Raw genomic sequence first — 27991 nt, 5'->3', positions numbered from 1 at the left:
GAGGCGTCACAATGCTTATTGTTGTGTTATTTTATTTTATTTTGTTTTAGTACTCAAATCTGGAAAACAGAATCCTGGGATTGTTTTTCTCAGACTCTGGCATTCAAATCTCACATATTTCATTTAGGCAAAAATCTAGGAGAGGTAAAAAACATCAACAAGGATATTCCGGGGCAGAATAGTTGCTTCTGTTGGGTCAATTGTTTCATTTTGCATGGAAAAGGTCCTCATTTTTTTATTGCTGCTTTTAGCCTGGGCATATACATTCTCAGACATCTGGATACAAGTAAAAACTTGAGTCAACATCTGGATGTTTCCAAATATCTGTATCTTTGATATTGTAGAGATGCAACCTCAGAGACTTTCTGATACAATCTTAGTAGGGCCACGGGGCATGGACAAACAGGGTGTACCTTCTGCAGATATCCTTTACCCATGTGGCATCCTCTGTAGATCAGAGGGGCATTGACTTGTGCTGTGAATATGGAAAACACATAGAAACAATAAGAAAAGCAAAATTCCACTAAGATCAGAAACAGAATATATTGAAGGGTAACAACAAAATACTGATGCTTTTAGTGACTACATGGAGTTTTTTATTATAGTAAATATAATATACATTTCAGAACTCTATAGATTTTAATCTTCCTATTGTTTGTTGACAACACAATTAGTCAAAATTTGTAGTTTTAACACATAGTTACAAGTACCAGACACAGACACCAGGTTGTATAACATGGACATTAATAAATTGGCTTATTAGTCTTAATCCAATTCTATGAATAGAAAACCTGCTAATGAATGTCAATTTTACAAAATATAGATTATCCAAAGTTGATTTTAAATTCCCACAGCATGTTGGAGGTTGACATTAAGAGGATGTACTTTCTGGAATGTTCCATGAGATGCATATATAGACTATTACAAAATGTTCAGTACACCTGGCAAAGGTTAAGAGCATAGCATTAAATGAATGATAATAGATATAGAGTTCCAATACAGTGTTTGTAACTGGCCTAAAAGCTCCAAGATTAAAATATTGTCTCATTGAGCCTCAGAGATGTATATATCCCTACATACTTCTGCATAGTCACCTTTAACAATCTTCCATTTTTTGGCATGATCTCAGTAAGTGTTTATCCTGTTTTTTCATTTGGTAGTAATCTATCATTAACCTTATCATTTTTCTTCAATGTTTTACAGGGGCCAGAGCCTTGACAATCTTATTCAAGTGACTCCTGAAGGAAACAGAAGTAACACAGGGTGAAGATTATGTCTTATCTTTCTTCTCCTCCTCTGTCTTCATTGATTTGTGGCACTCATCAGAAAAACTGTGTGGAAAAAAAATCTTTGGATTGGAACCAGAAAATCTGAAATCCATTACTTCCCAGCTGGGTGCCTTTGAGCAAGTTCCTTGGACACTGTGGGCTGAGGCTTCTTAAGTTATAAAATGATGATCCTTTATAACTGTTATACCTTTGTCACTTGATTGTTATAAGGATCAAGTGAAATAATGGATATAAAATCCCTTTAAAGCAAGAAGGCTCTATAAATGGAAATTATTAACAAAATATAGTTTAGTGACAGCTATAGTGTTCAATGGAATACTGTGGGGGGCAGGTGAAAAATTTTGGCAAATCATTACATAGTTCCTGATTTTTAAAAAAACTTAATATTGCCCTAATGTTATGATTTTATTTAGAGGGTAAATAGGAATCTGAGCCATATAGTGATGATTTGTATGGAGGTCAAAATTTGTACTTTTTAAAATTATGGACAAAGACTGGTATTTATTTTTCTCAAAACTTAATAGCAAAATTCATCTTGAGCATATATATCTTTTAAATAAATTCTTAGTTGATTTAATTGTATTTTTACTTATCATTTTGTTTTGTTTTGTTTTTCGTTTTTAAGTTCCAAAGACCTTGATAACCTCATCAAAGTGGTTCCACAAACAGGAAAAAGTGTGCAAGGGTAAGATTTGATATGCTTCTTGTTTTTTTGTTTCACACATACCCATGCTTAAAAATATAATTAAAATAACATTTTAGCAGACTGACACTGAACTCCAATAAAAGCCAGGTGACCTCCATGACATCATATCTAAAATATTGAAGATTTTGGTCAACTGATTCTTAGTATAATGGGGGTAACCTTTGGTTAATTAGATGCACAGTTGATTTCCAAGAATGACAAGACACTTTATTCATTGATTTCTTTATTTTTCTTAAGCAGAATATGGCACAGGAGTGGGGAAAAAGAATTGGATGATAGACCATAGATGTGGGTCTAGGCCTTGGCCCTGCCCTCACTAACGGTGCAAAATGAGATTGGCCACTTCTATTTGGGCTTCAGTTTCCTTGTCCTCTAATAAGGAACTTGGACCAGGTGCTGTCTTGTCATTTCAATGAAAATTCAATTTACTAAATGCCAATACAATGGTTGGTATCATGGAAAGAGCAAGTGCTCTTGAGTTAGAGCACTTTGGTTTCACTTAATCTTTGTATGTCTCAGTTTTTCCCTTTGAGAAAATGGGATGATAAAACTTCCTATATTGACTGATTAATGTGAGGATTCAATTATATAAATCATGTAAATCACTTGAACAGTGCCGGCACATCATGAATTTTCTAAAACCACTGGTTATTGTTTATTTCTATGCAGCAGTAGTTAGGTCCAAAAATATATATTCCATAGCACTGAAAAACTCCAGTCCTCTGAGATGATTTCTGTATTCCTAAATATTTTATAATAGAATATTTTATAAAAATGTTTCTTGGTTTTAATAAATATTTGCAACCATGTGTTGTAAATCAACCACTGATCTGATCATTTTTTCCATGTTTTAAAGGGGTCAAAGTCTTGACAGCCTCATCCAAGTAGCTCCTGAAACAAACAGAACTAACCAAAGGTGAGGTTCATGGAACTCTTTTATCTATTTTTTTTCTATTTAACTTAAAAAATGTAATTCATTTTTCTACCATTGAGACAGCCAGTGATGGACTCAAAATCAACAGCTTTGTGTCAGAAACCTAGTGTTCAAGGCCTTGCTCAGGGCTCCTGGGCCATGGGCTTTAATGGAAGATAAAGAATTCCTTAAAATATTTCTTACTAGTATGGGATTTGTATTCCCTGCTTGGGATTTCAACATAATTCTATTTCAGGATAATAGTTCAACATGATAGGATGCAGTAATTTACATGAAAGGAAATACACATGATAAGATTAGTTTACAAGTTAATTCTAAAGATTCCTTAAGTGATACAAACCTTTCTGGCCTTTTTTCTCTTCAAGATATATAACATTTTGTCCAGTAATACAGTATATCAAATTAGGCAACTTGTTTAGGCCTTTGGGGTTAGTGTTGGTATGAGAACCCATTGTGATAATAGAAATGTCTCTTTAGAGTTATAATTGCCTATCGGGATATTTAGAATAAAAGCAATTCATATAATCCAAAAGTCTTGCTTGCTCTGATTTAGCCTTGCATGAAATGCAATTCTGAAGTGGTTTAATTGATATCTGAGAGTAGCCTCAGTGCTACACATTCACATTATATATATTGCCCCATACCTTGGAATCAGGAAATAATTCTGTTTTTTTAAAGTTCCAGGTTTTTTTGTTTTGTTTGCTTGTTTTTGTTTTATTTTTTTGGAGGGTAGGGAAATGAGGCATACATAGAAATGATAAAAATTTTTTTTATTTTTCTCTTGTTCATTACAACCTCCCCAAATATCCTACATGCTAATTCAACAATAAAATATAATATGGAAAATAAAAAGCTTAAGAGCAATTTAAATGTGAAGTTGTCTTGAAAGAAACAAGAATAAAATTAAATTCTCATATATACATAATTGTGTAAGAAATGAATTCATAGCCACCTGCTTTTCCATAGGACTAAAAAGGATTCAAGTAATGATGAAGTTTTAAATTAGCAATTTCATAATTTAATATTACAGTTGAAAAAATGTACAAATTATTATTGATTTTAGTTTATGGTGAAAAGCATGGTGCAAATAGAAGGAATTACCGTGAACACAGAAAAAGGATGATAGTGGGAAGGAGCATGAGAATTAGGGTCCAGTTGCTATAATTCCAAATCTGATTCATCCTTGGTCACTTCTTGGTCACCCAAAGAGGGTCTTAACTTCCATGAAGCTCAATTTCTTATTTATAAGGGGAGGATGGTAGTCTCTACCTCAGTAAGCTAGTTATTTTGAGGATTTTTAAAGACTTTGTAAAGTAGAAACTTGATAAACTTGTTACTTTTTATCTAGCATCCCATTGTATGATTCACAGGTGTCAAAAGAAAAAATGTCAGTCATAAAATTTGCAGATTTCCAGCTGAATTTGAACTTTTATTTTGTCTTAGCAGGAAGGAAGGTCTAGATGAACTTATTAATATAAGCCCCAAAGCTGTCAAAAACATGGCTGGGTAAGAGAAAGATGTTATTTGTTTGTCCTGTTTTGGTTTTATCCTCTTTAAGAAATACAAATACAATATGAATACAAATGATTTACAGTCATTCCATGGGCAAAATGAATATAGGTCTGAAAAAGCTGTCACAATTTTTATATGTTCTTGGAAATAAATATCTATTTATTACTAGCAAGAAAGAACAATAGTTAGAGAAAATAATATGATGGTGACTTCACTTTTTTTGACCTCAAATAAAGCAATTGAAGAGAATGATTGCGGTAGGAACATAGCTACTCTATGTGCTATATTTTATTTTTTTCTTTGAAGTATTGATGTTAATACCTTTGTCTCTCAAAATGATGAAAATTTATTAATGACAGTTATTTTTTTAAAAGACATAGAACACTTCATTAGATTCATCATCAACAATACCATGTATTTCATTTTTGAAGAGTGTTCTCTGGTAGTCAGTGGAAATTTTAGGAGGTTTGTTGTTTCTCAGATGGTTTGATGCTCCCAGCAAAGGTATGGCTCTCTGGCTATATGAAGATTTTTATACTGTTACACACTACTCCATATGTGTGTGTATATATATATATTTACATATTTTGATATATTTATATGTATATATAATCTCTTAAGAATGTTCTCATGATTTCCCTATAGAGTTTAGTTGGTACATATAAAATTGCAAAAAATTAAAGATAAAGAAAGGACTCAGAGAACTCCCGTCCTGTTAGTAGGAACAATTTTGAAAACCCCTGTTCCAGTCAAACCTATTCCATTTTCAGAAGAGGAAACAGACTCACAAAGGTTAAGTGATCTGACCAGGGTCAGAGAGAAAACTGATAGAAGACTGGTACTAGCTCTCTGATCTGTTAGGCAGTGAATAATTACTGAACACCTACTGGGTTTGAAGCTTACAACTAGGTATCATTAGTTGCACATTAGGTATAATTATAGGCCATGGACGCCAAAAAGAGAATTCGGTAGACATACTCAATCTTATTAACAGCGGGCAATTATCATAGATTAAAGCTAATTATGTACTGGGGGCACAGAGATATTACTCCAAGAGAATAATAGGTTGTCAATTTAGTATATTACATTTTGGAACACTCATGTTCTGCTTGCTGAATATAGAATGCATTGTCAGTACATTGCATTTAAAAAAAGAGACATTGAATATCAAATTTAATAAACATGACAGGCATTCAAGTTCATATTCATAGATTCCTAGGAGTACAAGATGTTAGATGGGCAGATTCTTAGAAATGATCCAATCTCCTCATTTTACAGATGAGAATACTAAGGCCAGGGGGAAAAAATCTCATAGTCTCTTGTGAGTTTTTCTAACTCCCAGAACAACTCCTGGTCTTGAAATCACAGCACACAAACTTCGATCTTAAAGCAAATGAAAGGTAATTAAGTACCTCCAGAAATAGTGGAGGCTTGTAAAGCTAGGATTGTTGCTTTTGTCATGCGACAGCCAGGAGGTGTCATTTACTGCTCTACAGGGTCACTTGAAATATTACTTCATAGGTGACAGTGGCACAAACGTGCAAATGCCTGCAAAACTTTACAGCTCTTAAACTACAGGGATGAAATAAGAACTAAAAACTGTAGTATATCTCTTCTCTACATCCTTAAAGCAAAACAAATGAAAGCAGTAACTGGAGGAGAAAGAATGTTGGGACCCTGGGTGGCTCAGTTGGTTAAGCATCTGCCTTTAAATGGTGTCATGATCCCAGAGTCCTGGGATCCAGCCTCACATAGGGTTCTCCGCTCAGCGAAGAGCCTACTTCTCCCTCTGCCCCTCCCCCTGCTCGTGCTCTCTTTATCTCTCAAATAAATAAAATTTAAAAAGAAAGAATGATACATTTTTCTTGGGTAAGCTTTAGATATAAAATTCCTGTGTTTGCAGGGATCCAGGACCTTAAAAAGTTCTATAAATTTGTTATATTCAATTCATTGAGATAAACTGCATGATGCTATCAATCAAGGTAATTCAGAACTGATACTGAGATCCTTGTTTTGTTAAAATACCGTGTTGTCTTTTTAGGAGTAATGGTAGAACATAGCATACATTTATATATTTTCTAAGCTAGGATTTCTCAAACGGTGGGTCAAAACCCATTAAAGGGTCTTGTCATTAATGCAGTGAGTGGCAATCAGCATTTTTGCCAATTAAATAAAATTAATTAAATAGAATGGAAAATATGAGTGTTCTTATGTAGTAAAGGTATTATTTGATGAAATCTGTGTGTTTGTCTGTCTGAAAAGAGAGTATTGGGCTGTGGTATAAAATGTTCCAGGCTGTTGGATAAATCAGATTTTCTGTGCTCAGAAGAGTGAAAATAGAAGTTCTTATGGTTGTGTTAGTAGCTTACTCTAATTTTGTTGGTACATGAATATTACATGTAGTTACACTAAGAAATATTGTGATTAATGTATATGTTAAAAGGCTGTGAACTTTGCATATATTATCTCCTCCACAAAGTTTTATTCTTTGTACTTTTTCTTCTACTATATGAAATTAACCTCACTTTATTTTATTGTAATTCTAGTGTAATTAGCATACAGTGTTATATTAGTTTAAGGTGTACAATAACCTCACTTTAGATGTTATTGTCTTTTAGGCATGGTTGAGCTTTATAACAGATTTTTGCAATCAATTCATGCAAGGAAATTATATTTTGAATAGCTCTCATATGTTAATCATTCCTTTAATAGTATTTGTAGACACCAATTGGTTATTCTTTTAAAGAGTTTATTTATTTATTCATGGGAGACAGACAGAGAGAGGCAGAGACATCGGCAGAGGGAGAAGCAGGCTCCCTGTGGGGAGCCCAATGCAGGATTCAGTCCCAGGACCCTGGGATCATGCCCTGAGCCAAAGGCAGATGTTTAACCACTGAGCCACCCAGGTGCCCCAACAATTGATTATCTTTAATTGCAAATACTATTATTGAAGATAATTCAAAACACTGAAAATTCAATTAGTGGCTTTCTGTCTACCATGGAGATCTGAGAACAATGATGGAAAGGAGAAACTGAGTAAAGCTAGGACCTAGGAAGCACATTCTATGGAAGTATTAGGGCTAAGGGAGGGAAATGCAGACCTTTTATTAGAACATTTTGGAGATGACGCTCTAAATGGAGTTCTTAACCCTTTTTCAATCTTTCTGATGGGTAAAATGTCTCTTATTTTTATATAAGGAAAAAGGTCTGCTTTGGGGGTGGGGGGAGCCAGGCAGGTTGTTATCCAAGATGGTACTGAAAGCAGGTGTTCTCAGTCCTGCAATTTCTTGCCATGACAGGCTATCTTATTTCTTTGAATAAACATTAAAAAGGGATTTAAAAGGACACTGAGGGGATCCCTGGGTGGCTCAGCAGTTTAGTGCCTGCCTTTGACCGAGGGTGTGATCCTGGAGTGCCGGATCGGGTCCCGCAACAGGCTCCCTGCATGGAGCCTGCTTCTCCCTCTGCCTATGTCTCTGCCTCTCTCTCTCTCTCTCTCTCTCATGAATGAATAAGTAAAATCTTTTAAAAAATAACTAAAAGGATACTGAAAAATCATCACTTGCTAGTCCTTTAAACAAGGTATTACACAGAGGCAGTGAATGGCAGCAAACTATGTAGGAAAAAATATTGTTCATGACTGAGGAAAGAAACTGGTAGGGCTTCCAATAGGAAGCGGACAATCTTCAGAGTGTGTAAGTCATTTGACCATTAACAGCTGAGTTTCATTCAGTTTTTAGTCATTGGAAAGGAAATCACTACTTTGATGGATTGCTGGAATTCTCTATGCCAAGCCTTATGCTAAGTATAATCCCAGTTTTAGAGTTTATTAAAAAAAAAATCCTCAGTTGGTGAATATAATCTTAAGAATAACAAGGACATTAAAATCAGCCTATGTCTTCATAATGTTAAAACACTTCAGAGTGCAAAGTTGTTAATCACCAGATGTTTGCTGTGAATGCCTGCCAGCATGCCCTCATAGATGTGTTCTGGTTATGAAGGATGTAAAGTCAGAGCAGCTTCACTTCTAATCCAGCATAATTTGTCCCCGCTAAATTAGCTAGAAAGCTTATTTCAAGGCTGTTCTATGCCAAACCATCAGGTATCATACTAAATGATAAGATAGCTAATCCTTTCTTCTAATTCCAGCGACTTGAATCCACATTATCTCTAATACAAGCTGCTTTAATTTGTTTTGTTTTGTTTTGTTTTTACTAAAAGAAATCAAGATCTTGATAAGCTCATCAGAGTGAATCCTGAAACTCTCACCAGCAACCAGAGGTAATAGAACTATATTAGTTTTTGTGCTTTGGTCAGTAAGAATGTTTTGTTTTATTATTATTTCAAGCAGATTTATAACCTTAATGCTCTGCCAAAAGAACTTCATTAACCTGATCTCTTTTTATTTTTCTATTTAAAGAAACCAGGATCTGGATAACCTCATCAAAGTGAAACCTGCAGTGACCAGAAGCAGTCAGAGGTAATCAGATAAAAGCAATCACTTCATGTTTTCATCTGTCTATTGCCCCTGGGTGGAGTGGATTTATAATGTTGCTTTATCAACCTAACATAACCAAAAACCTATCACTAATCTGAATTTTTTTTTTCTTTTGAACAGTGAAGGCTTGGACAATCTCATTAAAGTGAAATCTTCAGCTCTCCAAGACACTGAGCGGTAAATGACTTGGCCTAACTATCTTGATGTGTTCTCAAGGTTCTAGTTAGGAGTTTTCTTTCCTTTTCTCTCAAAGAAGCCTTTTATTTTTCTTTAGTGTTCAAATGAAGACAGAATTAACTCATGTGTCTCCTGTCAGCAAGGAAACGTTGCACTCTTTTGGTTTTGCTGTTTCTGTTTGTGTGTTTTTATCACTGTGGTGCTGGGGTATTCAGGGTAGGGAGGCACAAAGGCACTTGAAGAGCCATCCCTATTGAGAGTAGCATTTATTGAGCACCTCTCATGTGACTGGCAATTTCTATACATTTTCTCCTTAAAATTACCCCATGAAAAATATATTCACACACCCTATTTTATAGAAGAGGAAACCATAGCTCAAGGCATTAAATGACCTTATTAAGAGAGAAAACATCCTAGATGTGAACTCAAGCCCTGCTGATGTCACCTCCTAGAAGAAACACAAAAAAATCTATGGCTAAAATGGTTCAGACTCTTTCCATCCTTAGTACTCTTCACAGTCTCTTCCCTTCTAAGTCTCCCTCCCACCCTGCAGCCAGAGGACTACAATTAGAAACATTTATTCTAGAAAATTATCACTAAAGTGGCAGGGAGGAGAGAAAATAGTTGTCTCCTGGAGACAGCAGACTTTAGGTGTTGGCCCTGCCACTGAGACTTGTATGGAAATATTTTTGTTAAATAAAACCATTTCTTCACAGTGGTTTTGGTTAGGACAGATTTTTCTTTTCATTGCTAACAGTTTTAGGAGGTTCTCTGCCATGTTGGAAGTGGTCAGGTTTACTAACCACACGCAGAATCAATAATAGTGGTTACTGTAGCCGACTCCTCTCTCTTAGCTGATTCTATGAGATGTACTTCTGTCTCTGTCTCTGTCTCTGTCTCTCTCTCACACACACACATGCACACACACACACACACTTCCCCTTTTTCTCACTTTCTCTTCCTGCCCTCCCTCCCTCTGGCAAATGTGCTTTGTCGACAATGGTTACTTCCTCATAAGTGTTTTTTTTTTTTTTTTTTGCCAGTTGTTTATTTGAAAACACTAATTTTATATAAAGGTAGTTTGTATTTCAGCAGCTTCTAAAACAATTTCCATAGAAAGAAGACACATTCCTTATGTGAGTGCTATTACTAACAAAAAGTAAATTTGAAAATAGTGGCCATCATGTTGCTTTCAGACGGCAGCTTGATCCATGAATCTAACCTAAGTAATATCTGACTGTTCTTTAGGAGTGACACCAGATGTAATGATAATCAACCAGGTTGTTCAAGAATTAGAGCAGAATACACAAACAGGAAGCGGTTTATTTGAAAACAGTGACTTAATTCAATTGGCTCAGCTACCTGTAACTAAAACATATCCACCCTGCCCCCTTAATTTTAACAGGGAAAAAGAGGGGGCATTTTATCGTGTCTCCCCAAGGAATAACAGCCATAGGCACTTTTACATCCCATTCAATATGATAGGAGCACCAATTATTTAATAGTAGAATAGTAGTGAATCAGAGTCCTTTTTATGTGACTTTGCTGACATTTCCAGTAGTTGTGCATTTGATTCACAGTTAGGGGTAGAATAAACTCTGGTCATCGATCAGAGTATAAGCAGGTGTCCCTGAGCTCCTTATAGTGACACAACAACCTGAACAAATGAAGATGTGCACAGAAATTTCACTTTATTCAGGGAGAAACCACATGGCTTTTAGCAGTGATAGCGTCACATTTTTGTGAACAAACATAAAAGGAAGATATTCAATTATCCGTAGTCTATAAACTGCTGTTTCCAAATGAAGATTGAAAAGCAGCAAGTGCTACTTAGGCATTTAAAGTTAGAAAAGGCATCCTTCATCTGAAGTAGAAAAACTGTTCTATTTGTATTATTATACACATAATAATTTAAGGGCTTCCTATTTGTTAATATCTATACCTCCAGGTTTTAGTATTCCTTTTTTTGTAAGTTACTTCAATTTATTAAATGTTTTCTTTTAGTTCTTCAAATGTACTCCAGTTGCTTTTTTTTTTTTACTTGAACCTCATAAGCATTTCAAGCTTTTTTTTTTTGTATATTTTTTTATTGGAGTTCAGTTTGCCAACATATAGCATAACACCCAATGCTCATCCTGTCAAGTGCCCCACTCAGTGCCCGTCACCCAGTCACCCCCACCTCCCGCCCACCTCCCTTTCCACTACCCCTTGTTCGTTTCCCAGAGTTAGGTGTCTCTCATGTTCTGTCACCCTCACTGATATTTTAACTCATTTTCTCTCCTTTCCCCTTTATTCCCTTTCACTATTTTTTATATTCCCCAAATGAATGAGACCATATAATGTTTGTCCTTCTCCGATTGACTTACTTCACTCAGCATAATACCCTCCAGTTCCATCCACGTTGAAGCAAATGGTGGGTATTTGTCGTTTCTAATGGCTGAGGAATATTCCATTGTATACAAAGACTGCAGCTTCTTTATCCATTCATCTTTCGATGGACACCGAAGCTCCTTCCACAGTTTGGCTATTGTCGCTATAAACTTTGGGGTGCAGGTGTCCTGGCGTTTCACTGCTTCTGTATCTTTGTGGTAAATCCCCAGCAGCACAAATGCTGGGTTGTAGGGTAGTGCTATTTTTAACTCTTTGAGGAACCTGCACACAGTTTTCCGGAGTGGCTGTACCAGTTCACATTCCCACCAACAGTACAAGAGGGTTCCCTTTTCTCCGCATCCTCTCCAACATTTGTGGTTTCCTGCCTTGTTAATTTTCACCATTCTCACTGGTGTGAGGTGGTATCTCATTGTGGTTTTGATTTGTATTTCCCTAAGGGCAAGTGATGCAGAGCTTTTCTCATGTGCTTGTTGGCCATGTCTATGTCTTCTTCTGTGAGATTTCTGTTCATGTGTTTTGCCCATTTCATGATTGGTTTGTTTCTTTGCTGTTGAGTTTAATAAGTTCTTTATAGATCTTAGATACTAGCCCTTTATCTGACATGTCATTTGCAAATATCTTCTCCCATTCTGTAGGTTGTCTTTTAATTTTGTTGACTGTTTCTTTTGCTGTGCAGAAGCTTTTTATCTTGATGAAGTCCCAATAGTTCATTTTTGCTTTTGTTTCCCTTGCCTTCATAGATGTATCTTGCAAGAAGTTGCTGTGGCCAAGTTCAAAAAGGGTGTTGCCTGTGTTCTCCTCTAGAATTTTGATGGATTCTTGTCTCACATTTAGATCCTTCATCCATTTTGAGTTTATCTTTGTGTATGGTGTAAGAGAATGGTCTAGTTTCATTCTTCTGCACGTGGCTGTCCAATTTTCCCAGCACCATTTATTGAAGAGACTGTCCTTTTTCCAGTGGATAGTCTTTCCTGCTTTGTCGAATATTAGTTGGCCATAGAGTTGAGGGCCCACTTCTGGATTCTCTATTCTGTTCCATTGATCTATGTGTCTGTTTTTGTGCCAGTACCACACTGTCTTGATGATCACAGCTTTGTAGTACAACTTGAAATCTGGCATTGTGATGCCCCTGGCTCTGGTTTTCTTTTTCAATATTCCCCTGGCTATTTGGGGTCTTTTCTGATTCCACACAAATCTTAAGATTATTTGTTCCAACTCTCTGAAGAGAGTCCATGATATTTTGATAGGGATTGCATTAAATGTGTAAATTGCCTCCTCCTCAATTTCTTTCAGAAGTGTTCCATAGTTTTTAGGGTACAGATCCTTTACCTCTTTGGTTAGGTTTATTTCTAGAGATCTTATGCTTTTGGGTGCAATTATAAATGGGATTGACTTCTTAATTTCTCTTTCTTCAGTTTCATTGTTAATGTATAGAAATGCCACTGATTTCTGGACATTGATTTTGTATCCTGCCACACTGCCAGATTGCTGTATGAGTTCTAGCAATCTTGGGGTGGAGTCTTTTGGGCTTTCTATGTACAGTATCATGTCATCTGCAAAGAGGGAGAGTTTGACTTCTTCTTTGCCAATTTGAATGCATTTTATTTGTTTTTGTTGCCTGATTGCTGAGGCTGGGACTTCTAGTACTATGTTGAATAGCAGTGGTGAGAGTGGACATCCCTGTCGTATTCCTGATCTTAGAGGAAAGGCTCTCAGTGTCTCCCCATTGAGAATGATATTTGCTGTGGGCTTTTCATAGATGGCTTTTAAGATGCTGAGGAATGTTCCCTCTATCCCTACACTCTGAAGAGTTTTGATCAGGAATGAAAGCTGTATTTTGTCAAATGCTTTCTCTGCATCTATTGAGAAGATCATAGGGTTCTTGTTTTTTCTCTTGTTGATATGATCTATCACGTTGATTGCTTTATGAGTATTGAACCAGCCTTGTATCCTGGGGACAAATCCCCCATGGTCATGGTGAATAATCTTAATGTACTGTTAGATCCTATTGGCTAGTGTCTTGTTAAGAATTTTTGCATCTGTGTTCATCAGCGATATTGGTCTATAATTCTCCTTTTTGGTGGGGTCTTTGTCTGGTTTTGGAATTCAGGTGATGCTGGCCTCAGAATGAGTTTGGAAGTACTCCATCTCTTTCTATCTTTCCAAACAACTTTAGTAGATTAGGTATAGTTTCTTCTTTAAACGTTTTAGAATTCCCCTGGGAAGCCATCTGGCCCTGGACTTTTGTGTCTTGGGAGGTTTTTTTTTTTTTTTTTTTTTTTATTTGGGAGGTTTTTGATGACTGCTTCAATTTCCTCCCTGGTTATTGGCCTGTTCAGGTTTTCTATTTCTTCCTGATCCAGTTTTGGTAGTTTGTGGTTTTCCGGAAATGCGTCCATTTCTTCTAGATTGCCTAATTGATTGGCATATAGCTGCTCATAATATGTTTTTAAAATTGTTTTGTATTTCCTTGGTATTGGTTGTGATCTCTCCTTTTTTTTTTTAAGATTTTATTCATGAGAGACACACACATAGAGAGAGGCAGAGATACAGGCAGAGGGAGAAGCAGGCTCTATGCAGGGAGCCTGATGCGGGACTCGATCCCAGGACTCTAGGATCACACCCTCGGTCAAAGGCAGTTGCTAAACTGCTGAGCCACCCAAGGATCCCCCAATCTTTACTTTTTCATTTGTGATTTTATTAATTTGAGTCTTTTCTCTTTTGTTTTTAATAAGGCTGGCTAATGGTTTATCTATCTTATTCTTTCAGAGAACCAACTCCTGGTTGTGTTGATCTGTTCCACAGTTCTGGTCTCTATTTCATTGAGTTCTGCTCGAATCTTTATTAACTCTCTTTTTCTGCTTGGTGTAGGTTTTATTTGCTGTTGTTTCTCTAGTTCCTTTAGGTGCAAGGTTAGCTTGTGTATTTGAGGGTTTTTTTTTCAATTTTTTGAGGGATGCTTGTATTGCGATGTATTTCCCTCTTAGGACTGCTTTTGCTGTATCCCAAAGACTTTGAATGGTTGTATCTTCATCCTCATTAGTTTCCATGAATCTTTTTAATTCTTCTCTAATTTCCTGGTTGACCCTTTCATCTTTTAGCGGGATGCTCTTTAACCTCCATGTGTTTGGGTTTCTTCCAAATTTCTTCTTGTGATTGAGTTCAAGTTTCAAAGTATTATGGTCTGAAAATATGCAGGGGACAATCCCAATCTTTTGGTATTGGTTGAGACCTGATTTGTGACCCAATATGTGGTCTATTTTGGAGAAAGTTCCATTGGCAATTGAGAAGAAAATTCAGTTGCATTTGGATATAAAGTTCTGTAAATATCTGTGAAATGCATCTGGTGCAATGTATCATTTAAAGCTGTTGTTTTGGGCAGCCGGGGTGGTTCAGCAGTTTAGTGCCGCCTTCAGCCCAGGGCCTGATACTGGAGACCCAGGATCAAGTCCCATGTTGGGCTCCCTGCATGGAACATGATTCTCCCACTGCCTGTGTCTCTGCCTCTCTCTCTCTTTGTGTGTCTCCCATGAAATCTTAAAAAAAAAACAAAACTGTTGTTTCTTTGGAAATGTTGTGCTTAGAATATCTGTCATTTGCAGGATGTGCTGTGTTGAAGTCTCCCAGTATTAGTGTATTATTATCTAAGTATGTCTTAACTTTGGTTATTAATTGATTGATATACTTGGCAGCTCCCACATTAGGGGCATAAATATTCATGATTGTTAGGTCCTCTTGTTGAGTAGATCCTTTAAGTATATATAGTGTCCCTCTTCATCTCTTACTATAGTCTTTGGGATAAACTTTAATTTATCTGATATGAGGATTGCTACCCCTGCTTTCTTTTGAGGATGATTTGAATGGAAAATTGTTCTCCAACCTTTCATTTTCAGGCTGTAGGTGTCCTTAGGTCTAAAATGAGTCTCTTTTAGATGGCAAATAGATGGGTCTTGCTTTTTTATCCAGTCTGAAACCCTGCCTCTTTTGATGGGATCATTAAGCCCATTCACACTGAGTTACTATTGAAAGATATGAATTTAGTGTTATTGTAATACCTATTGAGTCCCTGTTTTTGTGGATTATTTCTTTGGGCGTCCTCTTTCTTTTACAGATTCCCCCTTAATATTTCTTGCAGAGCTGGTAGGGTGGTCATATATTCTTTCAGTTTCTGCCTATCTTGGAAACTCTTTGTCTCTCCTCCTATTCTGAATGAGAGCCTTGCTGAATAGAGTATTCTTGGTTGCATGTTCTTCTCATTTAAGATCCTGAATATATCCTGCCAGCCCTTTCTGGCCTGCCAGGTCTCTCTGGAGAGGTCTGCTGTTAATCTAATATTTCTTCCCATATAACTTAGGGATCTCTTGTCTCTTGCTGCTTTAAGGATCTTCTCTTCATCTTTGGAATTTGCAAGTTTCACTATTAAATGTCGAGGTGTTGAATGGTTTTTACTGATTTTGTGGGGGGACCTCTCTATCTCCTGGATCTGAATGCCTGTTTTTCTCCCCAAATTAGGAAAGTTCTCAGCTATGGTTTGTTCAAATATGCTTTCTGGTCCTCTGTCCCTCTCAGCACCCTTGGGAACCCCCATTAAACATAAATTTTTCCTTCTGAGGCTGTCATTTATTTCCCTTAACTTTTCCTCATGGTCTTTTAACTGTTTTTCTTCTTTTTCCTCAGTTTCCTTCCTTGCCATCAACTTGTCTTCTATGTCACTCACTCTTTCTTCTACCTCATTGACCCTCGTCGTTAGGACCTCCAGTTTGGATTGCATCTCATTTAATTGATTTTTAATTTCAGCCTGATTAGATCTAAATTCTGCAGTCATGAAGTCTCTTGAATCCTTTATGCTTTTTTCCCAGTAGCTTTATAATTGTGCTTCTGAATTGGCTTTCTGACATCGAACTGTAATCCAAATTCTGTAATTCTGTGGCAGAGAGTACTGTTTCTGATGCTTTCTTTTGTGGTGAGTTCTTTCCAGTCATTTTGCTCAGTGCAGAGTGGCTAAAAACGAGTTGTACTTATTAGAAACGCAAACTCTTCTCTCTGTAGCATTCCAGCTGCTCTCTCTTTAAATCTCAGGTCGAATTTTTAGGTTTTCCGGATGATTTGAAAGTTATCTAGGTAAGTTGGTGGGGACAGGTGACTTGGGAACCCTGCTCCTCCACCATCTTGCCCTGCCTCCAGGGTTTAGTATTCCAACAGAGAAGTTCTTCCTAACTTCTTGATACAGATTTCTCATATTTCTGCTCAAGAAAGAAAGCTGTGGGGCGGGGGTGGTAATCTTGAACCTTCCAGTTCTTCATTCTTCACATAATCAGTAGGTCACTTTGGATGCTTCTATCTCAGGAACTAAGACACTTCATCTTTCCTGATACTACCATAACCGGATTACAGTTCAGTCTCCTAAATGGTCCTTTTGCTGCCAGTCTTGCCTTCTGCTCTTCAATCCACTGGCCACACTGTGGAGTGATCTTCCTAAAACACAAATCTGATCACCTCATTCTGATTAAATTTTCCAGTGGTTTCCCATCACCAATGGACAATGGCCATACTCTAACCTGGTTTCCAAAGCCTACTTTATCCTTCCTCCAAAGGCTTTCCAACCCTTACCCCCATCATGCTCCCCACACAAACAAATTCCACCCATCTTTCATCTGTATTGCATTGATAACTTCTACTTATTCCTTAGGTCTCAAAATAGGTGTCTCTTACTTAGCTCTGAGAGGCCCCCTGGACCCACCCCATCCATGTCAGTGCTTCTTCTAGATAAACTCTCTAACCTTCCTGTCCCATAGCATTTGTCTTCTAGAGGGAATTATTATTATTATTATTATTTTTATTTATTCATGAGACACACACAGAGAGAGAGAGAGAGAGAGAGAAGAGAGAGAGGCAGAGACACAGGCAGAGAGAGAAGCAGACTCCATGCAAGGAGCCCAACACAGGACTTGATCCCAGGTTTCCAGGATCACGCCCTGGGCCAAAGGCAGGCACTAAACCACTGAACCACCCAGGGATCCCCAGGAATTATTATTTAATCATCTCTCCCCAACTATAATATTTTTGAGGGTAAGGATTGGGTCTCTCTTATTCAATTCTTTATTTACAATGCAAAGCACAATGCCTGGAACATATTAGGTTCTTAAGAAATACTTTGTGAATTAAAGGTTAAAATCCCCAACTAATCACAGACCTTTTATCATCCAGCTATGTAAAGCTTATTGCTTTCTAGTTCCAACATTCTGATCTCTCCATGAGTGAAACCAGACTGAAGAAATCTGATATGTTACGATAGGTCTGCTTGCTTAAGCCAATGACTATCTCTTGCTCATGACATAATCTCAATCAACCGTGGTGAATTAGAGCCACTAAAATTATTGGTTACATCTTATATTTAAAATACCTAAATTGTCCAATTTCTCTACGGATCAATTAATTTCTTTAATATAAAATATTTAAGACTCTTTCATTGAAAAGAACTATGAAGATATATACATCTGGGCCCATTTTGCCATGTCAACAGAGCTGAAGAATTATATGTTATCTCACTGTATTCTAGAGTCCTTTCAGAGAGACAAATATTACTTTTGAACTAAAGCTTAATGCCTAAGATATAGTTCTTGGCACAAAAGAAGTGCCATAGTAAATTTTTTATATGGAGGCTCTTACTTTTGCAAATATGTTTGATACTCTACAAAAGCAATTTAAGTAAGCTGTAGAGAGAGAAACATATTGCAGCTTTTAATAAATACCTCCCACACCCTCATGAAAGAAGAAGAGCAGTGGTGAGTGAGCTGTTAACTTTCTCTCATGCAGAATTTATCTTGAGAAAAGTTGTATAATAGCAGACATAGTAATACCTATTTTTTTCTTAATCTTCTCTGTAAGGGAGTGTTATATGCCTTAATGGGACAGTAGAAAATAAATTACACTACTATAGCAAGGATAAATGCTAACATTCAAAATTTGTGCTGTGACTCTACACAACAGATGACTCATTCCCCCTCCCCCCAAATTTTGAAATCTACATTTAAAAAATTATTTTTATTTGCAAAGGTTACAAAATTTCTTTTTTCATTTCTCGCTGTGTCCACAGAGAACTGGTGACTTTACTTGGAGCTAATTCCAAATTCTCATAAATATTTAGTCATAAAGTCTTCCTTTCACTGCAACTGCCATGGAATCAAGCTTTTGCCCCACCCTTCTGCACATAGCTGGGCTTCTATAAAAATCGACTTGTCACACTTTGACTCACAGTGTTTCATTTTCCTCCACAGTGTAAAAGACACCATGCAATAGATGTGTTCTTAATTAAAGAGTGAAAATTTATTTTTATATACTTTGTCTTAGAAAGTTTATGGGCAATCTGAAGTTCTTTTATTGGATCTTCAGATCTAGCTGGTGACATCAATCAAGGTAAACAACCAAAGCAAATAATTTTGTGATTTTCATAGTCTGGAACTTTTCATTTTGCTTTAAATATTAGTATAGATTATTCAGAGTAAAATCTTATAATACACTCCATCAAACTTGATATGTGATGCTATTTAATAGAAACACCAAAAATTTTATGAAACCACTAATAATATGGCTTATTCGATGATTCATAATTACATCACTTTCAGAATATGCTTCTTTGAAGGCATGCATAGGTTCCAATTTTGAGTTACCTATTTGTAGTTAGTAAATTTGTTAGATTCTGGCTTCTTAATCTTCAGGTCCAAACTCATTTCTGCTCTCCTTCATGATAGCTGGAATCCAAAAAGGCTTGGGTCCTGGGACAGGGGTAGGAGGATATGCAAAGATCCAGTGTCTGCAGCAGCCAGGAATGAACAGAAAGTACCAGCAGAAGTGAGGATGTCCAGGATCAGACCAAAAATCTAAATGTAATCTTGTTGTGAGGGTAAAAGGAGATCTTTATTAGTTTTCTAGTACTGCCATAACAAGTACCACAGAGTGATTGACTGAAAATAAAATTTATTTTCTCACAATTCTAGAGGCTAGAAGTCCAAGAATAAGATATCTGTAGGGTTGGCTCCTTCTGAAGATTAAGAAGAATCTACTCCAGGTTTCTCTCCTTGGGTTGTAGAAGATTGCCTTCACCCATATATCTTCATGTTGTCTTTCATCTATGTGTGTCTTAGTCCAAATTTCCTCTTCTTGTAAAGATACCAGTCAAATTGGATTAGGGCCCACACCAATGACCTCATTTGAACTTGACTACTTGTGTGAAGACCCTATCTCTAAATAAGGTCACATTTTGACCATTAACATTAGGACTTCAACATATGATTTTGGGGGGGACACAATTTGACCTGTAACAATGTCCCAAAACAAGGAAAAAAAGCAAGAGTTGAAAGCTGTAAAAAAAATATGTAATTCAGAGGTGAAGTAAGGCAGGTTCCAGGTGACTGACACCAATGGAGATAAAATATCCATCACTGCCTTTAGTGATCTTTTTCTAGAAGGTCATGGTACACACTATATGCACCTAGATGTGGTAGAGCTGACTACCTTAAAGGTTCAGGGTCTAATGTCTTCCTCGTGAGGGCCCCTTTAATATCTTTTCCCAGAGCTAGGTAAGGTACTTAAAAATTTCCCCTAGAGAAGTAGAAAGAGAGAATTTAAATTTAATTTCACAAATATGTGTGGAGCAGCCTCTGTATACAAGGCCATATAAGGCCATGGTAAGGGGACTCTACTCTCAAGTTGTAGCAAAAACCACCAGTGTCAAAAAAAAAAAAAAAAAGAAAACCACCAGTGTCCTTAAAAAATGGCACTCAGCTCATCCTAGGTTAGCAGTGGAAGGAGATTCATTTACTGGGACAAAATTCATTTACTGGGACAAAATTCTAATTCCTCCAAGATACACATGTTTTGGTGATCTCTCACTATTTACCGCTGCCAACCATCCTAGTTTGGCACTCCTAGAAAACTGGGCTATATAATATCACATCTCTTAATTATATTTCATTACACCCAAGTATTTAGTGAAGTATTATTTTAAAATGATAAAAGGAGGGATCCCTGGGTGGCGCAGCGGTTTGGCGCCTGCCTTTGGCCCAGGGCGCGGTCCTGGAGACCTGGGATCGAATCCCACTTCGGGCTCCCGGTGCATGGAGCCTGCTTCTCCCTCTGCCTGTGTCTCTGCCTCTCTCTCTCTCTCTCACTGTGTGCCTATCATAAATAAATAAAAATTTAAAAAAAAATAAAATGATAAAAGGGAATCACTTAATGCCAGATTATTAAAATAGTACAGTGGCCCCTGAGGCCAAGAAGGTAGCTCTAATAATTAGCAAAGGACCATCAGGGGTTCAGCAAAAGCCTTCTGTCTCCATTTCTAATTTGAATGATGTGATCTGGGAGCTTTCCTTACATAGTTCTAGCAGTTATGTTGAGGGAGTCAGTTCTGAAGTTTACATCATTCAGACTGAAGAATCAAATGATTGTGACACTTCTGAGCTACTTCTGAAATCTTCTGCTTTTTACATGTATTAATTAGCATATTTTCCCTACTGTAACTTACATTAAAAAATAATCTAATTTCTACATTTTCAAAATTATGCAACTAGTATTTTAAATGTGAAGTTTAAGTGTAGCTATGGAAAGCTGGCTAATTTGCAGATTTATCTGGTTTGGATGGTTATATAAAAAGAGTATTAAATCTTGTTACACTACAAGAACTTTTTATAGAATTTTTCATACTTATCAATACTAATTTTGTGAGAGTCAATACTTTGATTCCATGTATAATAACCTTATTTAAACCTACTATTCACAATCATAAGAAGAGAGATTTATGAAAACTAGAGCTAATGCCAAAGGTAAAAAGAAAAATTAGAGCAGAAATAAGAATGAAAAGGTAGCCTGTCAAAATACTGGAATCAATAGTGCCTACTGCTGCATCATTGAACTTCTAGTAACTTCATTTATTTATGCTTATTCAGTTCACCCACAACTGGGGTCATTGTGCCATGAATTTAATTTATATTAGCTCATTCATTCTCACCACAACCTTATGAAATTAGATATTATTAGCCCAGTTTACAAAAGAAAAATTAGGAAGTTTGATTAACTTGCCCAAGGAAATAGGGGAAGAGATGACTTCATCGTTTTGACTCCTAACCAAGGCTCCTAGTCAGTCAAGTTCATGACAAAATCTTTTCCAAACTCATGGGGAAAAAAAACAAGAACCACCAGAGTTACAAACAAATATATAAATAAATAATGTATGAATAACATACGAGAGGACACTGTATATCATGAAAGTGTAACAAATCATTATTGCAGCTCAAAATTCAGTCAGTCAAGTTCATGACAAAGGCTTTTCTAAACTCATGGTGGAAAAAAACAAGAACCACTAGAGTTACAACCAAATATATAAATAAATAATATATGAGTAACATATGAGAGGACACTGTATATCATGAAAAGTGTATCAAATCATTACTGCAGCTCAAAATTCAAGAATCTATTTGTCCCATTTATCTTCCACATTGTGACTTGTTTATTCAAATTTTGGGTTTCATGTTTCTGTGATCTACAAAGCTGGAATGAAGTCTCTAATTAAATATCCAAGAATTGATTTCAGATGGGCAGGTGGCTTGGCCTCAAATCTTGACTCTTTTACAAATTAGTTAATTGACCTTGGAAAATTCACTTAGCTTTCCTGAGTCCCAGATGCTGTCCTGCAGGATTTTGTGAGATCTGAATGAGATAATCCATGTGAAAATACATAATACTTTGTGACACAAAGTTAGTAATCATTAAATTTTAATTGAATGGGACTATAAATCGGTTATTTTCAGACCAGGTTTCTTAAAATTTCCAAATATTAGTTCTATATTTCTCTCTCACACATAATCCATGCTCTTATATTTGAGCTGTATAGATCAAATAGATCAATGTCAGATTTCCAATGTCCCATATAATACATATATATGTATACATATTAATTATATATATTTTTTCTTCCATAGAGACCAAGACCTGAAAAATGTAATTGAAATAAATTCTAATGTGCCTAAAAATAAAAATGAAAGGTAAGACTTATTATAATTTATTATTTTGTTATCAATCCCATCTAAGCCTACCTAAATTATATAATCTTAGAAGATTTACTGAGAAGTTGAATTGTATTATGGTATTTAGATATAAATACTATTGAAATACAAAAATCAATATATGGGGTACTTAAGAGTTGAGCAAAGTTAACAAAAATGGAAAAAATTAACAAAATTCAAATTCTGTTGGATTTCTGACTGAGGACCTTCTATTCAAAAGCTTTGTGTGAAAGGCATCATGGAAATTTAAAGCTGTGCACTCGGGCTGTGAAGATTTATTTTTACTTATTGTTGCTTAGTAGTTTTCCAGTGGTGCAGAAAGCACTCTGGGAATCTCTTCCTTGGATACCTAGTACTAAAAGAATGCACAAATTCATCACAACTACAAAACAGGACCTACTTTTGAAATTTCTTTTCCCCATGGAGTATAACAGCATTAAAATTGTTGTACTTTCTTTTACAAGGAAAGTTGGGATAGAGTTATATACGTCATTGTTGTTACAGACTTTTAAGAAAGAATTAAACATTTTTTCCCCTGTTTTGCAATCTCTCTCTACATATGGGGGACCCAAAAACAATAGGTTTCTTTTTTTTTACCTTCATAAGGTGCAGTTGTCTTTTCTATTGAAAATTTTGTTACGTAAAGAAATGATATTGTCAATATTATGTGTGGACAATGGAAAAGCAGGCAGAGAGCTGGATCACTTTTTCCCCATAATGTCTACAAAAGACTCTTATATCTAATGGGTAGTTTCTTTCTGTTCCCTCAATTCCCTAACTTGTCTTCTGACTTCTCTTCTTGTGATCACATGAAAGCCTTTGATAAAATGAAGGAGGGAAAATTTTCAATAGGATCCATTTATCTTTGAAAAACATCCACTATTTCGGGAATAGGACTGGGCTTACAGTTAACCAGTCTTACTGAAGTATTATCTGGATGTGATCAAGGTAAAAAAATTACAAGTAAATGATTATTACATATGGTTAAGGAACTTCTCATTTAACATGATGTGACAGATGCTCCAGTTTCAGTGTGGCTTTTATTGGAAAGATAATGAAAAAATGGAATTTTATCGAAATTCAGGAACAGGAATGGCAGCATAGCTGGAAGGCTGCTCCCTCTTGGCCAGACGACATTCCATCAGGAATCCCTGGATACCGTTAACCCTAGTTCTTTGTCATTATTGTAACTCAGCTACTCCCTGAGTATTGGCTCCTCCCTATTTTTCTCCCACTCTTCCTTCTGCCTGTTGGCTTCTTTATTTTCTATATCTGTTTGATAACCGAGATTCTTTGCTGCCTTCCAGTTTCTGGCTCTTCATACCTTGAGTTTACTCTAACTCCCCATGATCTTTCTGGTTTCCTAATGCTAAGCAGTGTGGGTGTGGCCATCTGCATTGAAAATAGTGTGTAAATGGAAAACACCATGGTTGACAATAAAGTGCACAGTCTCCTTTCCCTTTCTGCAAATTCATATGTGTCTCCTGCCTGAGATAATCCAACTATGACAAACTTTCACGGATGCACCCACTCTTTCCCCTGGGAGACAGGAATCATCCCATTTGGTTACTACATCTAGAGGCCTTAATCACCATCACTACAAGGCCATTTATTGATCATTCTCCTTCAGTCCTATCACAGTCCTGCCTGTATATGAGAAATCATAGGTTCTGCCATTGAAACATTAAATAGAAAATGTAACCACCACCCTGGCACTGACACAACAACTGTAATAAAAATTTTCACCTGGAAAAGAGTAGAAAAAAGAAGTCTCTGGACCCAACTTTTGTGCCCATGTATTCTGGCTGCAAAAAAGACTGTCAAAATGGGTGACTGGGTAAATATTTAACAGAAAGAAAATTGAGAAAACTCACAGAAAGTAAGAGACTTGACTAAGTGTGGAAGGTTAGTAAATCAGAGATGAATGAACCCAAGTGTTCTGGCAGCAAGTCCTCTTTTATTTTTTTACAGTAGCATACTTCTTTTTAAAGATTTTATTTATTTATTCATTAGAGACACACACACACAGAGGCAAAGACATAGGCAGAGAGAGAAGCAGGCTCTGTGCAGGGAGCCCGATATGGGACTCGATTCCGGGACTCCAGGATCACGCTCTGAGCGGAAGGCAGACGCTTAACCACTGAGCCACCCAGGCGTCCCATACAGTAGAGTACTTTTTAAAAAATATATTTAAAATTTGAAATTTCTTACAAGAGTTCAAGACATTTTATAGAGGTAAACACTAACACATATAACACAAAATAGTGGGCTCTTAATATGATTTTATTCTTAATGCAAAAGAGATTCATAAAGTTTGCAATGGTATTGATGTTTATCAGCTGAAACTGTTTTATGGTGTTAAATGTCAGGTTGTTCAGGGTAAATTAGTAAGACAATGGAAATCTAAATAAGAGTCCTGGGCCAATCTACTAAACTGAGACTTGATTCATTTTATGAATGCGTTCCCTTTGTATAGTAATAGAATGTCCAAATAAATATATGTTTCTGATCAGTATATTCATGGAATTGTGCAACCATCACCACAACCCATTTTAGAATATACTTATCACCTCAGAAAGAAACCCCATTCCATTAGCGGTCACACATTTTCTCCCCAACCCCTCAGCCCTAGGCTACTGCTAATCTATTTTTTTGTCTCTATGAATTGCCTATTCTGAATATTTCATATAAATGGAATCGTACACTATGTGGTCCTTTATGAGTGGTTTCTTTCAATTTGCATAATATTTTCATGATTCATCTGTATTACAGTGCGTATCAGTATTTTATTTCTTTCTATTCCCAAATGATATTTATTCTGTTGTATGGCTAAACAGCATTTTGTTTATTCATCAATTGATGGGTATTTGAACCATTTTTGACTTTTGGATTGTATTTAACTATTAGGAAAAATGCTGTATATATAAGATTTTGTGTGGGATATATTTTCATTTCTCTTGGGTATACACCTAGGACTGGAAATGCTGGATTGTGTAGTAGCTCTATGTTTATTTTATTAAAAAATTTTTTTAAAATTTATTTATGATAGACACACAGTGAGAGAGAGAGAGGCAGAGACATAGGCAGAGGGAGAAGCAGGCTCCACGCACCGGGAGCCCGACGTGAAATTCGATCCCAGGTCTCCAGGATCCCGCCCTGGGCCAAAGACAGGCGCTAAGCCGCTGTGCCACCCAGGGATCCCCGTAACTCTGTGTTTAACCATCTAAGGAACTACCAGACTGTTTTTAGAGCAGCTGTACCATTTTATACTCTCATTGGTGATGTATGATGGTTCCGGATAGGTAAATTTTCAAGGTGAATTTCCACTGCAGGAAATATTTCCTCAAGAGTAATTTCATTAGAAATTTTATAAGATCCTACACAGTGTTTGAGTTTATATTTTGTAGAGTTGTTATTTAGTAAGAAACAAAACTATGACCATTAATTGGAAGTTATAATTCAACAATTTGTTTCGATGAAGAATAACTTCCTTTTTTATTGTGTTGTTTTTTTTTGTTATTATTGTTTTTTCAAAGATTTTATTTATTTATTCATGAGAGATATACAGAGAGAGACAGAGACACAGGCAGAGGGAGAAGCAGGCTTCCTGTGGGGAGCTCGATGCAGGACTTGATGCCAGGACCCCGGGATCACAACCCGAGCTAAAGGCAGACGCTAACCACTGAGATACCCAGGTGCCCCTGAAGAGTAACGTCTTAACCAAAAAACTGTTAAACAACAAACATTGTGAATCATGAGTTATCCTTTATAAGGATTACTCAAGGTATATGAGAGGAATACTTGGGCAGAGTTTCCTTGATTGCACCAGTTCCTAAACTTTAATGTATGTTACAGCCACCTGCTGACCCAGGGATCACACTCTGAGAACCAGTGCTCTCTTGGGTAAAAAGTTGGGCTGCCCAACCTCTAAGGTGATGGTTTGTAACCTTAATTTGCATATGAGACTTACTGGAGAGGCTTAAAGGAATCCTAGTGCCCAAGCTATAATTCAAGCTAATTAAACCAGAATATCTGGATATGGGACCCAGTAGCATTATAAAAAAAACACTGCAGGTTATTTCACTGGTGGCCAAAGTATTTTCTAACTATTTCTATGGTTCTAAATAATAAAAAAAAAATCTTTACCACTTATTGGCATCAAGATAGAATTTCCTGTATCACCATCTCATGAACAGCAAAGAAAAACTTAGTAAACTATCACAGACCCTAGGAGACTAAAAAGACATGATGATTATGTGGAAGATATGTACTGGTTCGGATTCTGGAATGGAGAAAGGACATCAGTGGAAAACCTGATAAAATACAAATGAAGTCTGTAGTTTAGTTAATAGTACTGTACCAATGTTGATTCTTTAGTTTTGAAAAACATACCACGGTTATGTAAGATATTAGTATTAGGAGAAGCTGGGTGAAGGGTAGACACAAATTTTCCACACTCTTTGCAATTTTTCCATATATTTAAAACTACTCTAAAATAAAAGTTCTATTTTTTTTAATTTCTCATCTTCCAAACCTCCTGAATGGAGCAAAATCCCTCAAATAGTTTATTGTTCCATATTTCAAATTTGTTTAGTACTATTTTTTTTTTTTTTTTTTTTTACTATTTGGTTTTTATTCACAGTTATAAAAATTAAATCTTCATGAAGGCGAAGTCATTAATCTCATTATAAACACAACTAGGAATGCTACTTGTATTATTACTCTGTCTGGGTTGCCATAATAAAATACCACAGACCAGGGGGCTTAAACAAAAGAAATTTATTTTCTCACAACTCTCTGGAAGCTAGAAGTCCAGATCAAAGTGTTGTCAGTCTTGGCTTCTCCCAAGGCCTTTCTCCTTAGTTTGCAGATGGCCACTTTCTCACTGTGGCCTTGAATGGCCTCTCCTCTCTATGTGCACAAACACACACAGATCTTTCATGTCACTTCCCCTTCTTTAAAGAACACAAGTCCTATGGCCCCACCCATGACCTCACTTAACCTTTTTTACCTTCTTATAGGCTCTGTCTCCAAATCACATTGAGGTTAGAGTTTCAACATATGAATTTTGTTTGGAGGGAGACAATTCAGTCCTTGACAGTCCTGTTTGTGAGGCACCTGGGTGGCTCAGTGGGTTAAGCATCTGCCTGCAGCTCAAGTCATGATTCTGGAGTCCCGGGATCAAGCCCCATGTCTGGCTCCCCACTCAGTGAGGAGTCTGCTTCTCCCTCTGCCTCTGCTCATGCTTTCTCTTTCTCTCTCTCTCAAATAAATAAATAAAATTTTTTTAGAAAAACAGTACTGTTTGCAATTTCCTTTTCCTATTTGAAGACTTTGCTAACTGGTGATATTTGATTTTGATACTGCTGAGGACGGTGCAAACACATTTCAAACTCACAACTTTTGTTCTTTGAAGCTGTT

At 36.5% G+C, this 27991-nt stretch overlaps 1 protein-coding gene and 1 long non-coding RNA gene across 30 annotated transcripts in view; one reads left to right on the top strand and one right to left on the bottom strand.

The window, feature by feature from the left end:
- The window catches only part of SCEL (sciellin), a 297545-nt gene that overhangs the window by 257270 nt on the left and 12284 nt on the right, over window positions 1-27991 (top strand). For 28 of the 29 annotated variants that reach the window (XM_077855300.1, XM_077855316.1, XM_077855313.1 and 25 more), the window contains 8 exons: window positions 1204-1263; window positions 1915-1974; window positions 2852-2911; window positions 4373-4435; window positions 8663-8722; window positions 8862-8921; window positions 9060-9116; window positions 22487-22549. In XM_077855300.1, coding sequence (XP_077711426.1) covers window positions 1204-1263; window positions 1915-1974; window positions 2852-2911; window positions 4373-4435; window positions 8663-8722; window positions 8862-8921; window positions 9060-9116; window positions 22487-22549 — 483 coding nt within the window. The remainder of the gene's footprint in view (window positions 1-1203; window positions 1264-1914; window positions 1975-2851; window positions 2912-4372; window positions 4436-8662; window positions 8723-8861; window positions 8922-9059; window positions 9117-22486; window positions 22550-27991) is intronic. The other variant, XM_077855318.1, reaches the window with a different exon arrangement.
- Window positions 16-27991, bottom strand: part of LOC144287882 (uncharacterized) — a 67380-nt gene continuing 39404 nt past the window's right edge. The window contains exon 2 of the long non-coding RNA XR_013355684.1: window positions 16-475. This is a non-coding gene — a long non-coding RNA (uncharacterized LOC144287882). The remainder of the gene's footprint in view (window positions 476-27991) is intronic.

This window comes from Canis aureus, chromosome 17, assembly GCF_053574225.1.
Source record: "Canis aureus isolate CA01 chromosome 17, VMU_Caureus_v.1.0, whole genome shotgun sequence".
NCBI classification, from domain to species: Eukaryota; Metazoa; Chordata; class Mammalia; order Carnivora; family Canidae; genus Canis; species Canis aureus.
Note: the sequence above shows the minus strand (reverse complement) of the source record. Positions and strands in the feature narration are given on the sequence as shown.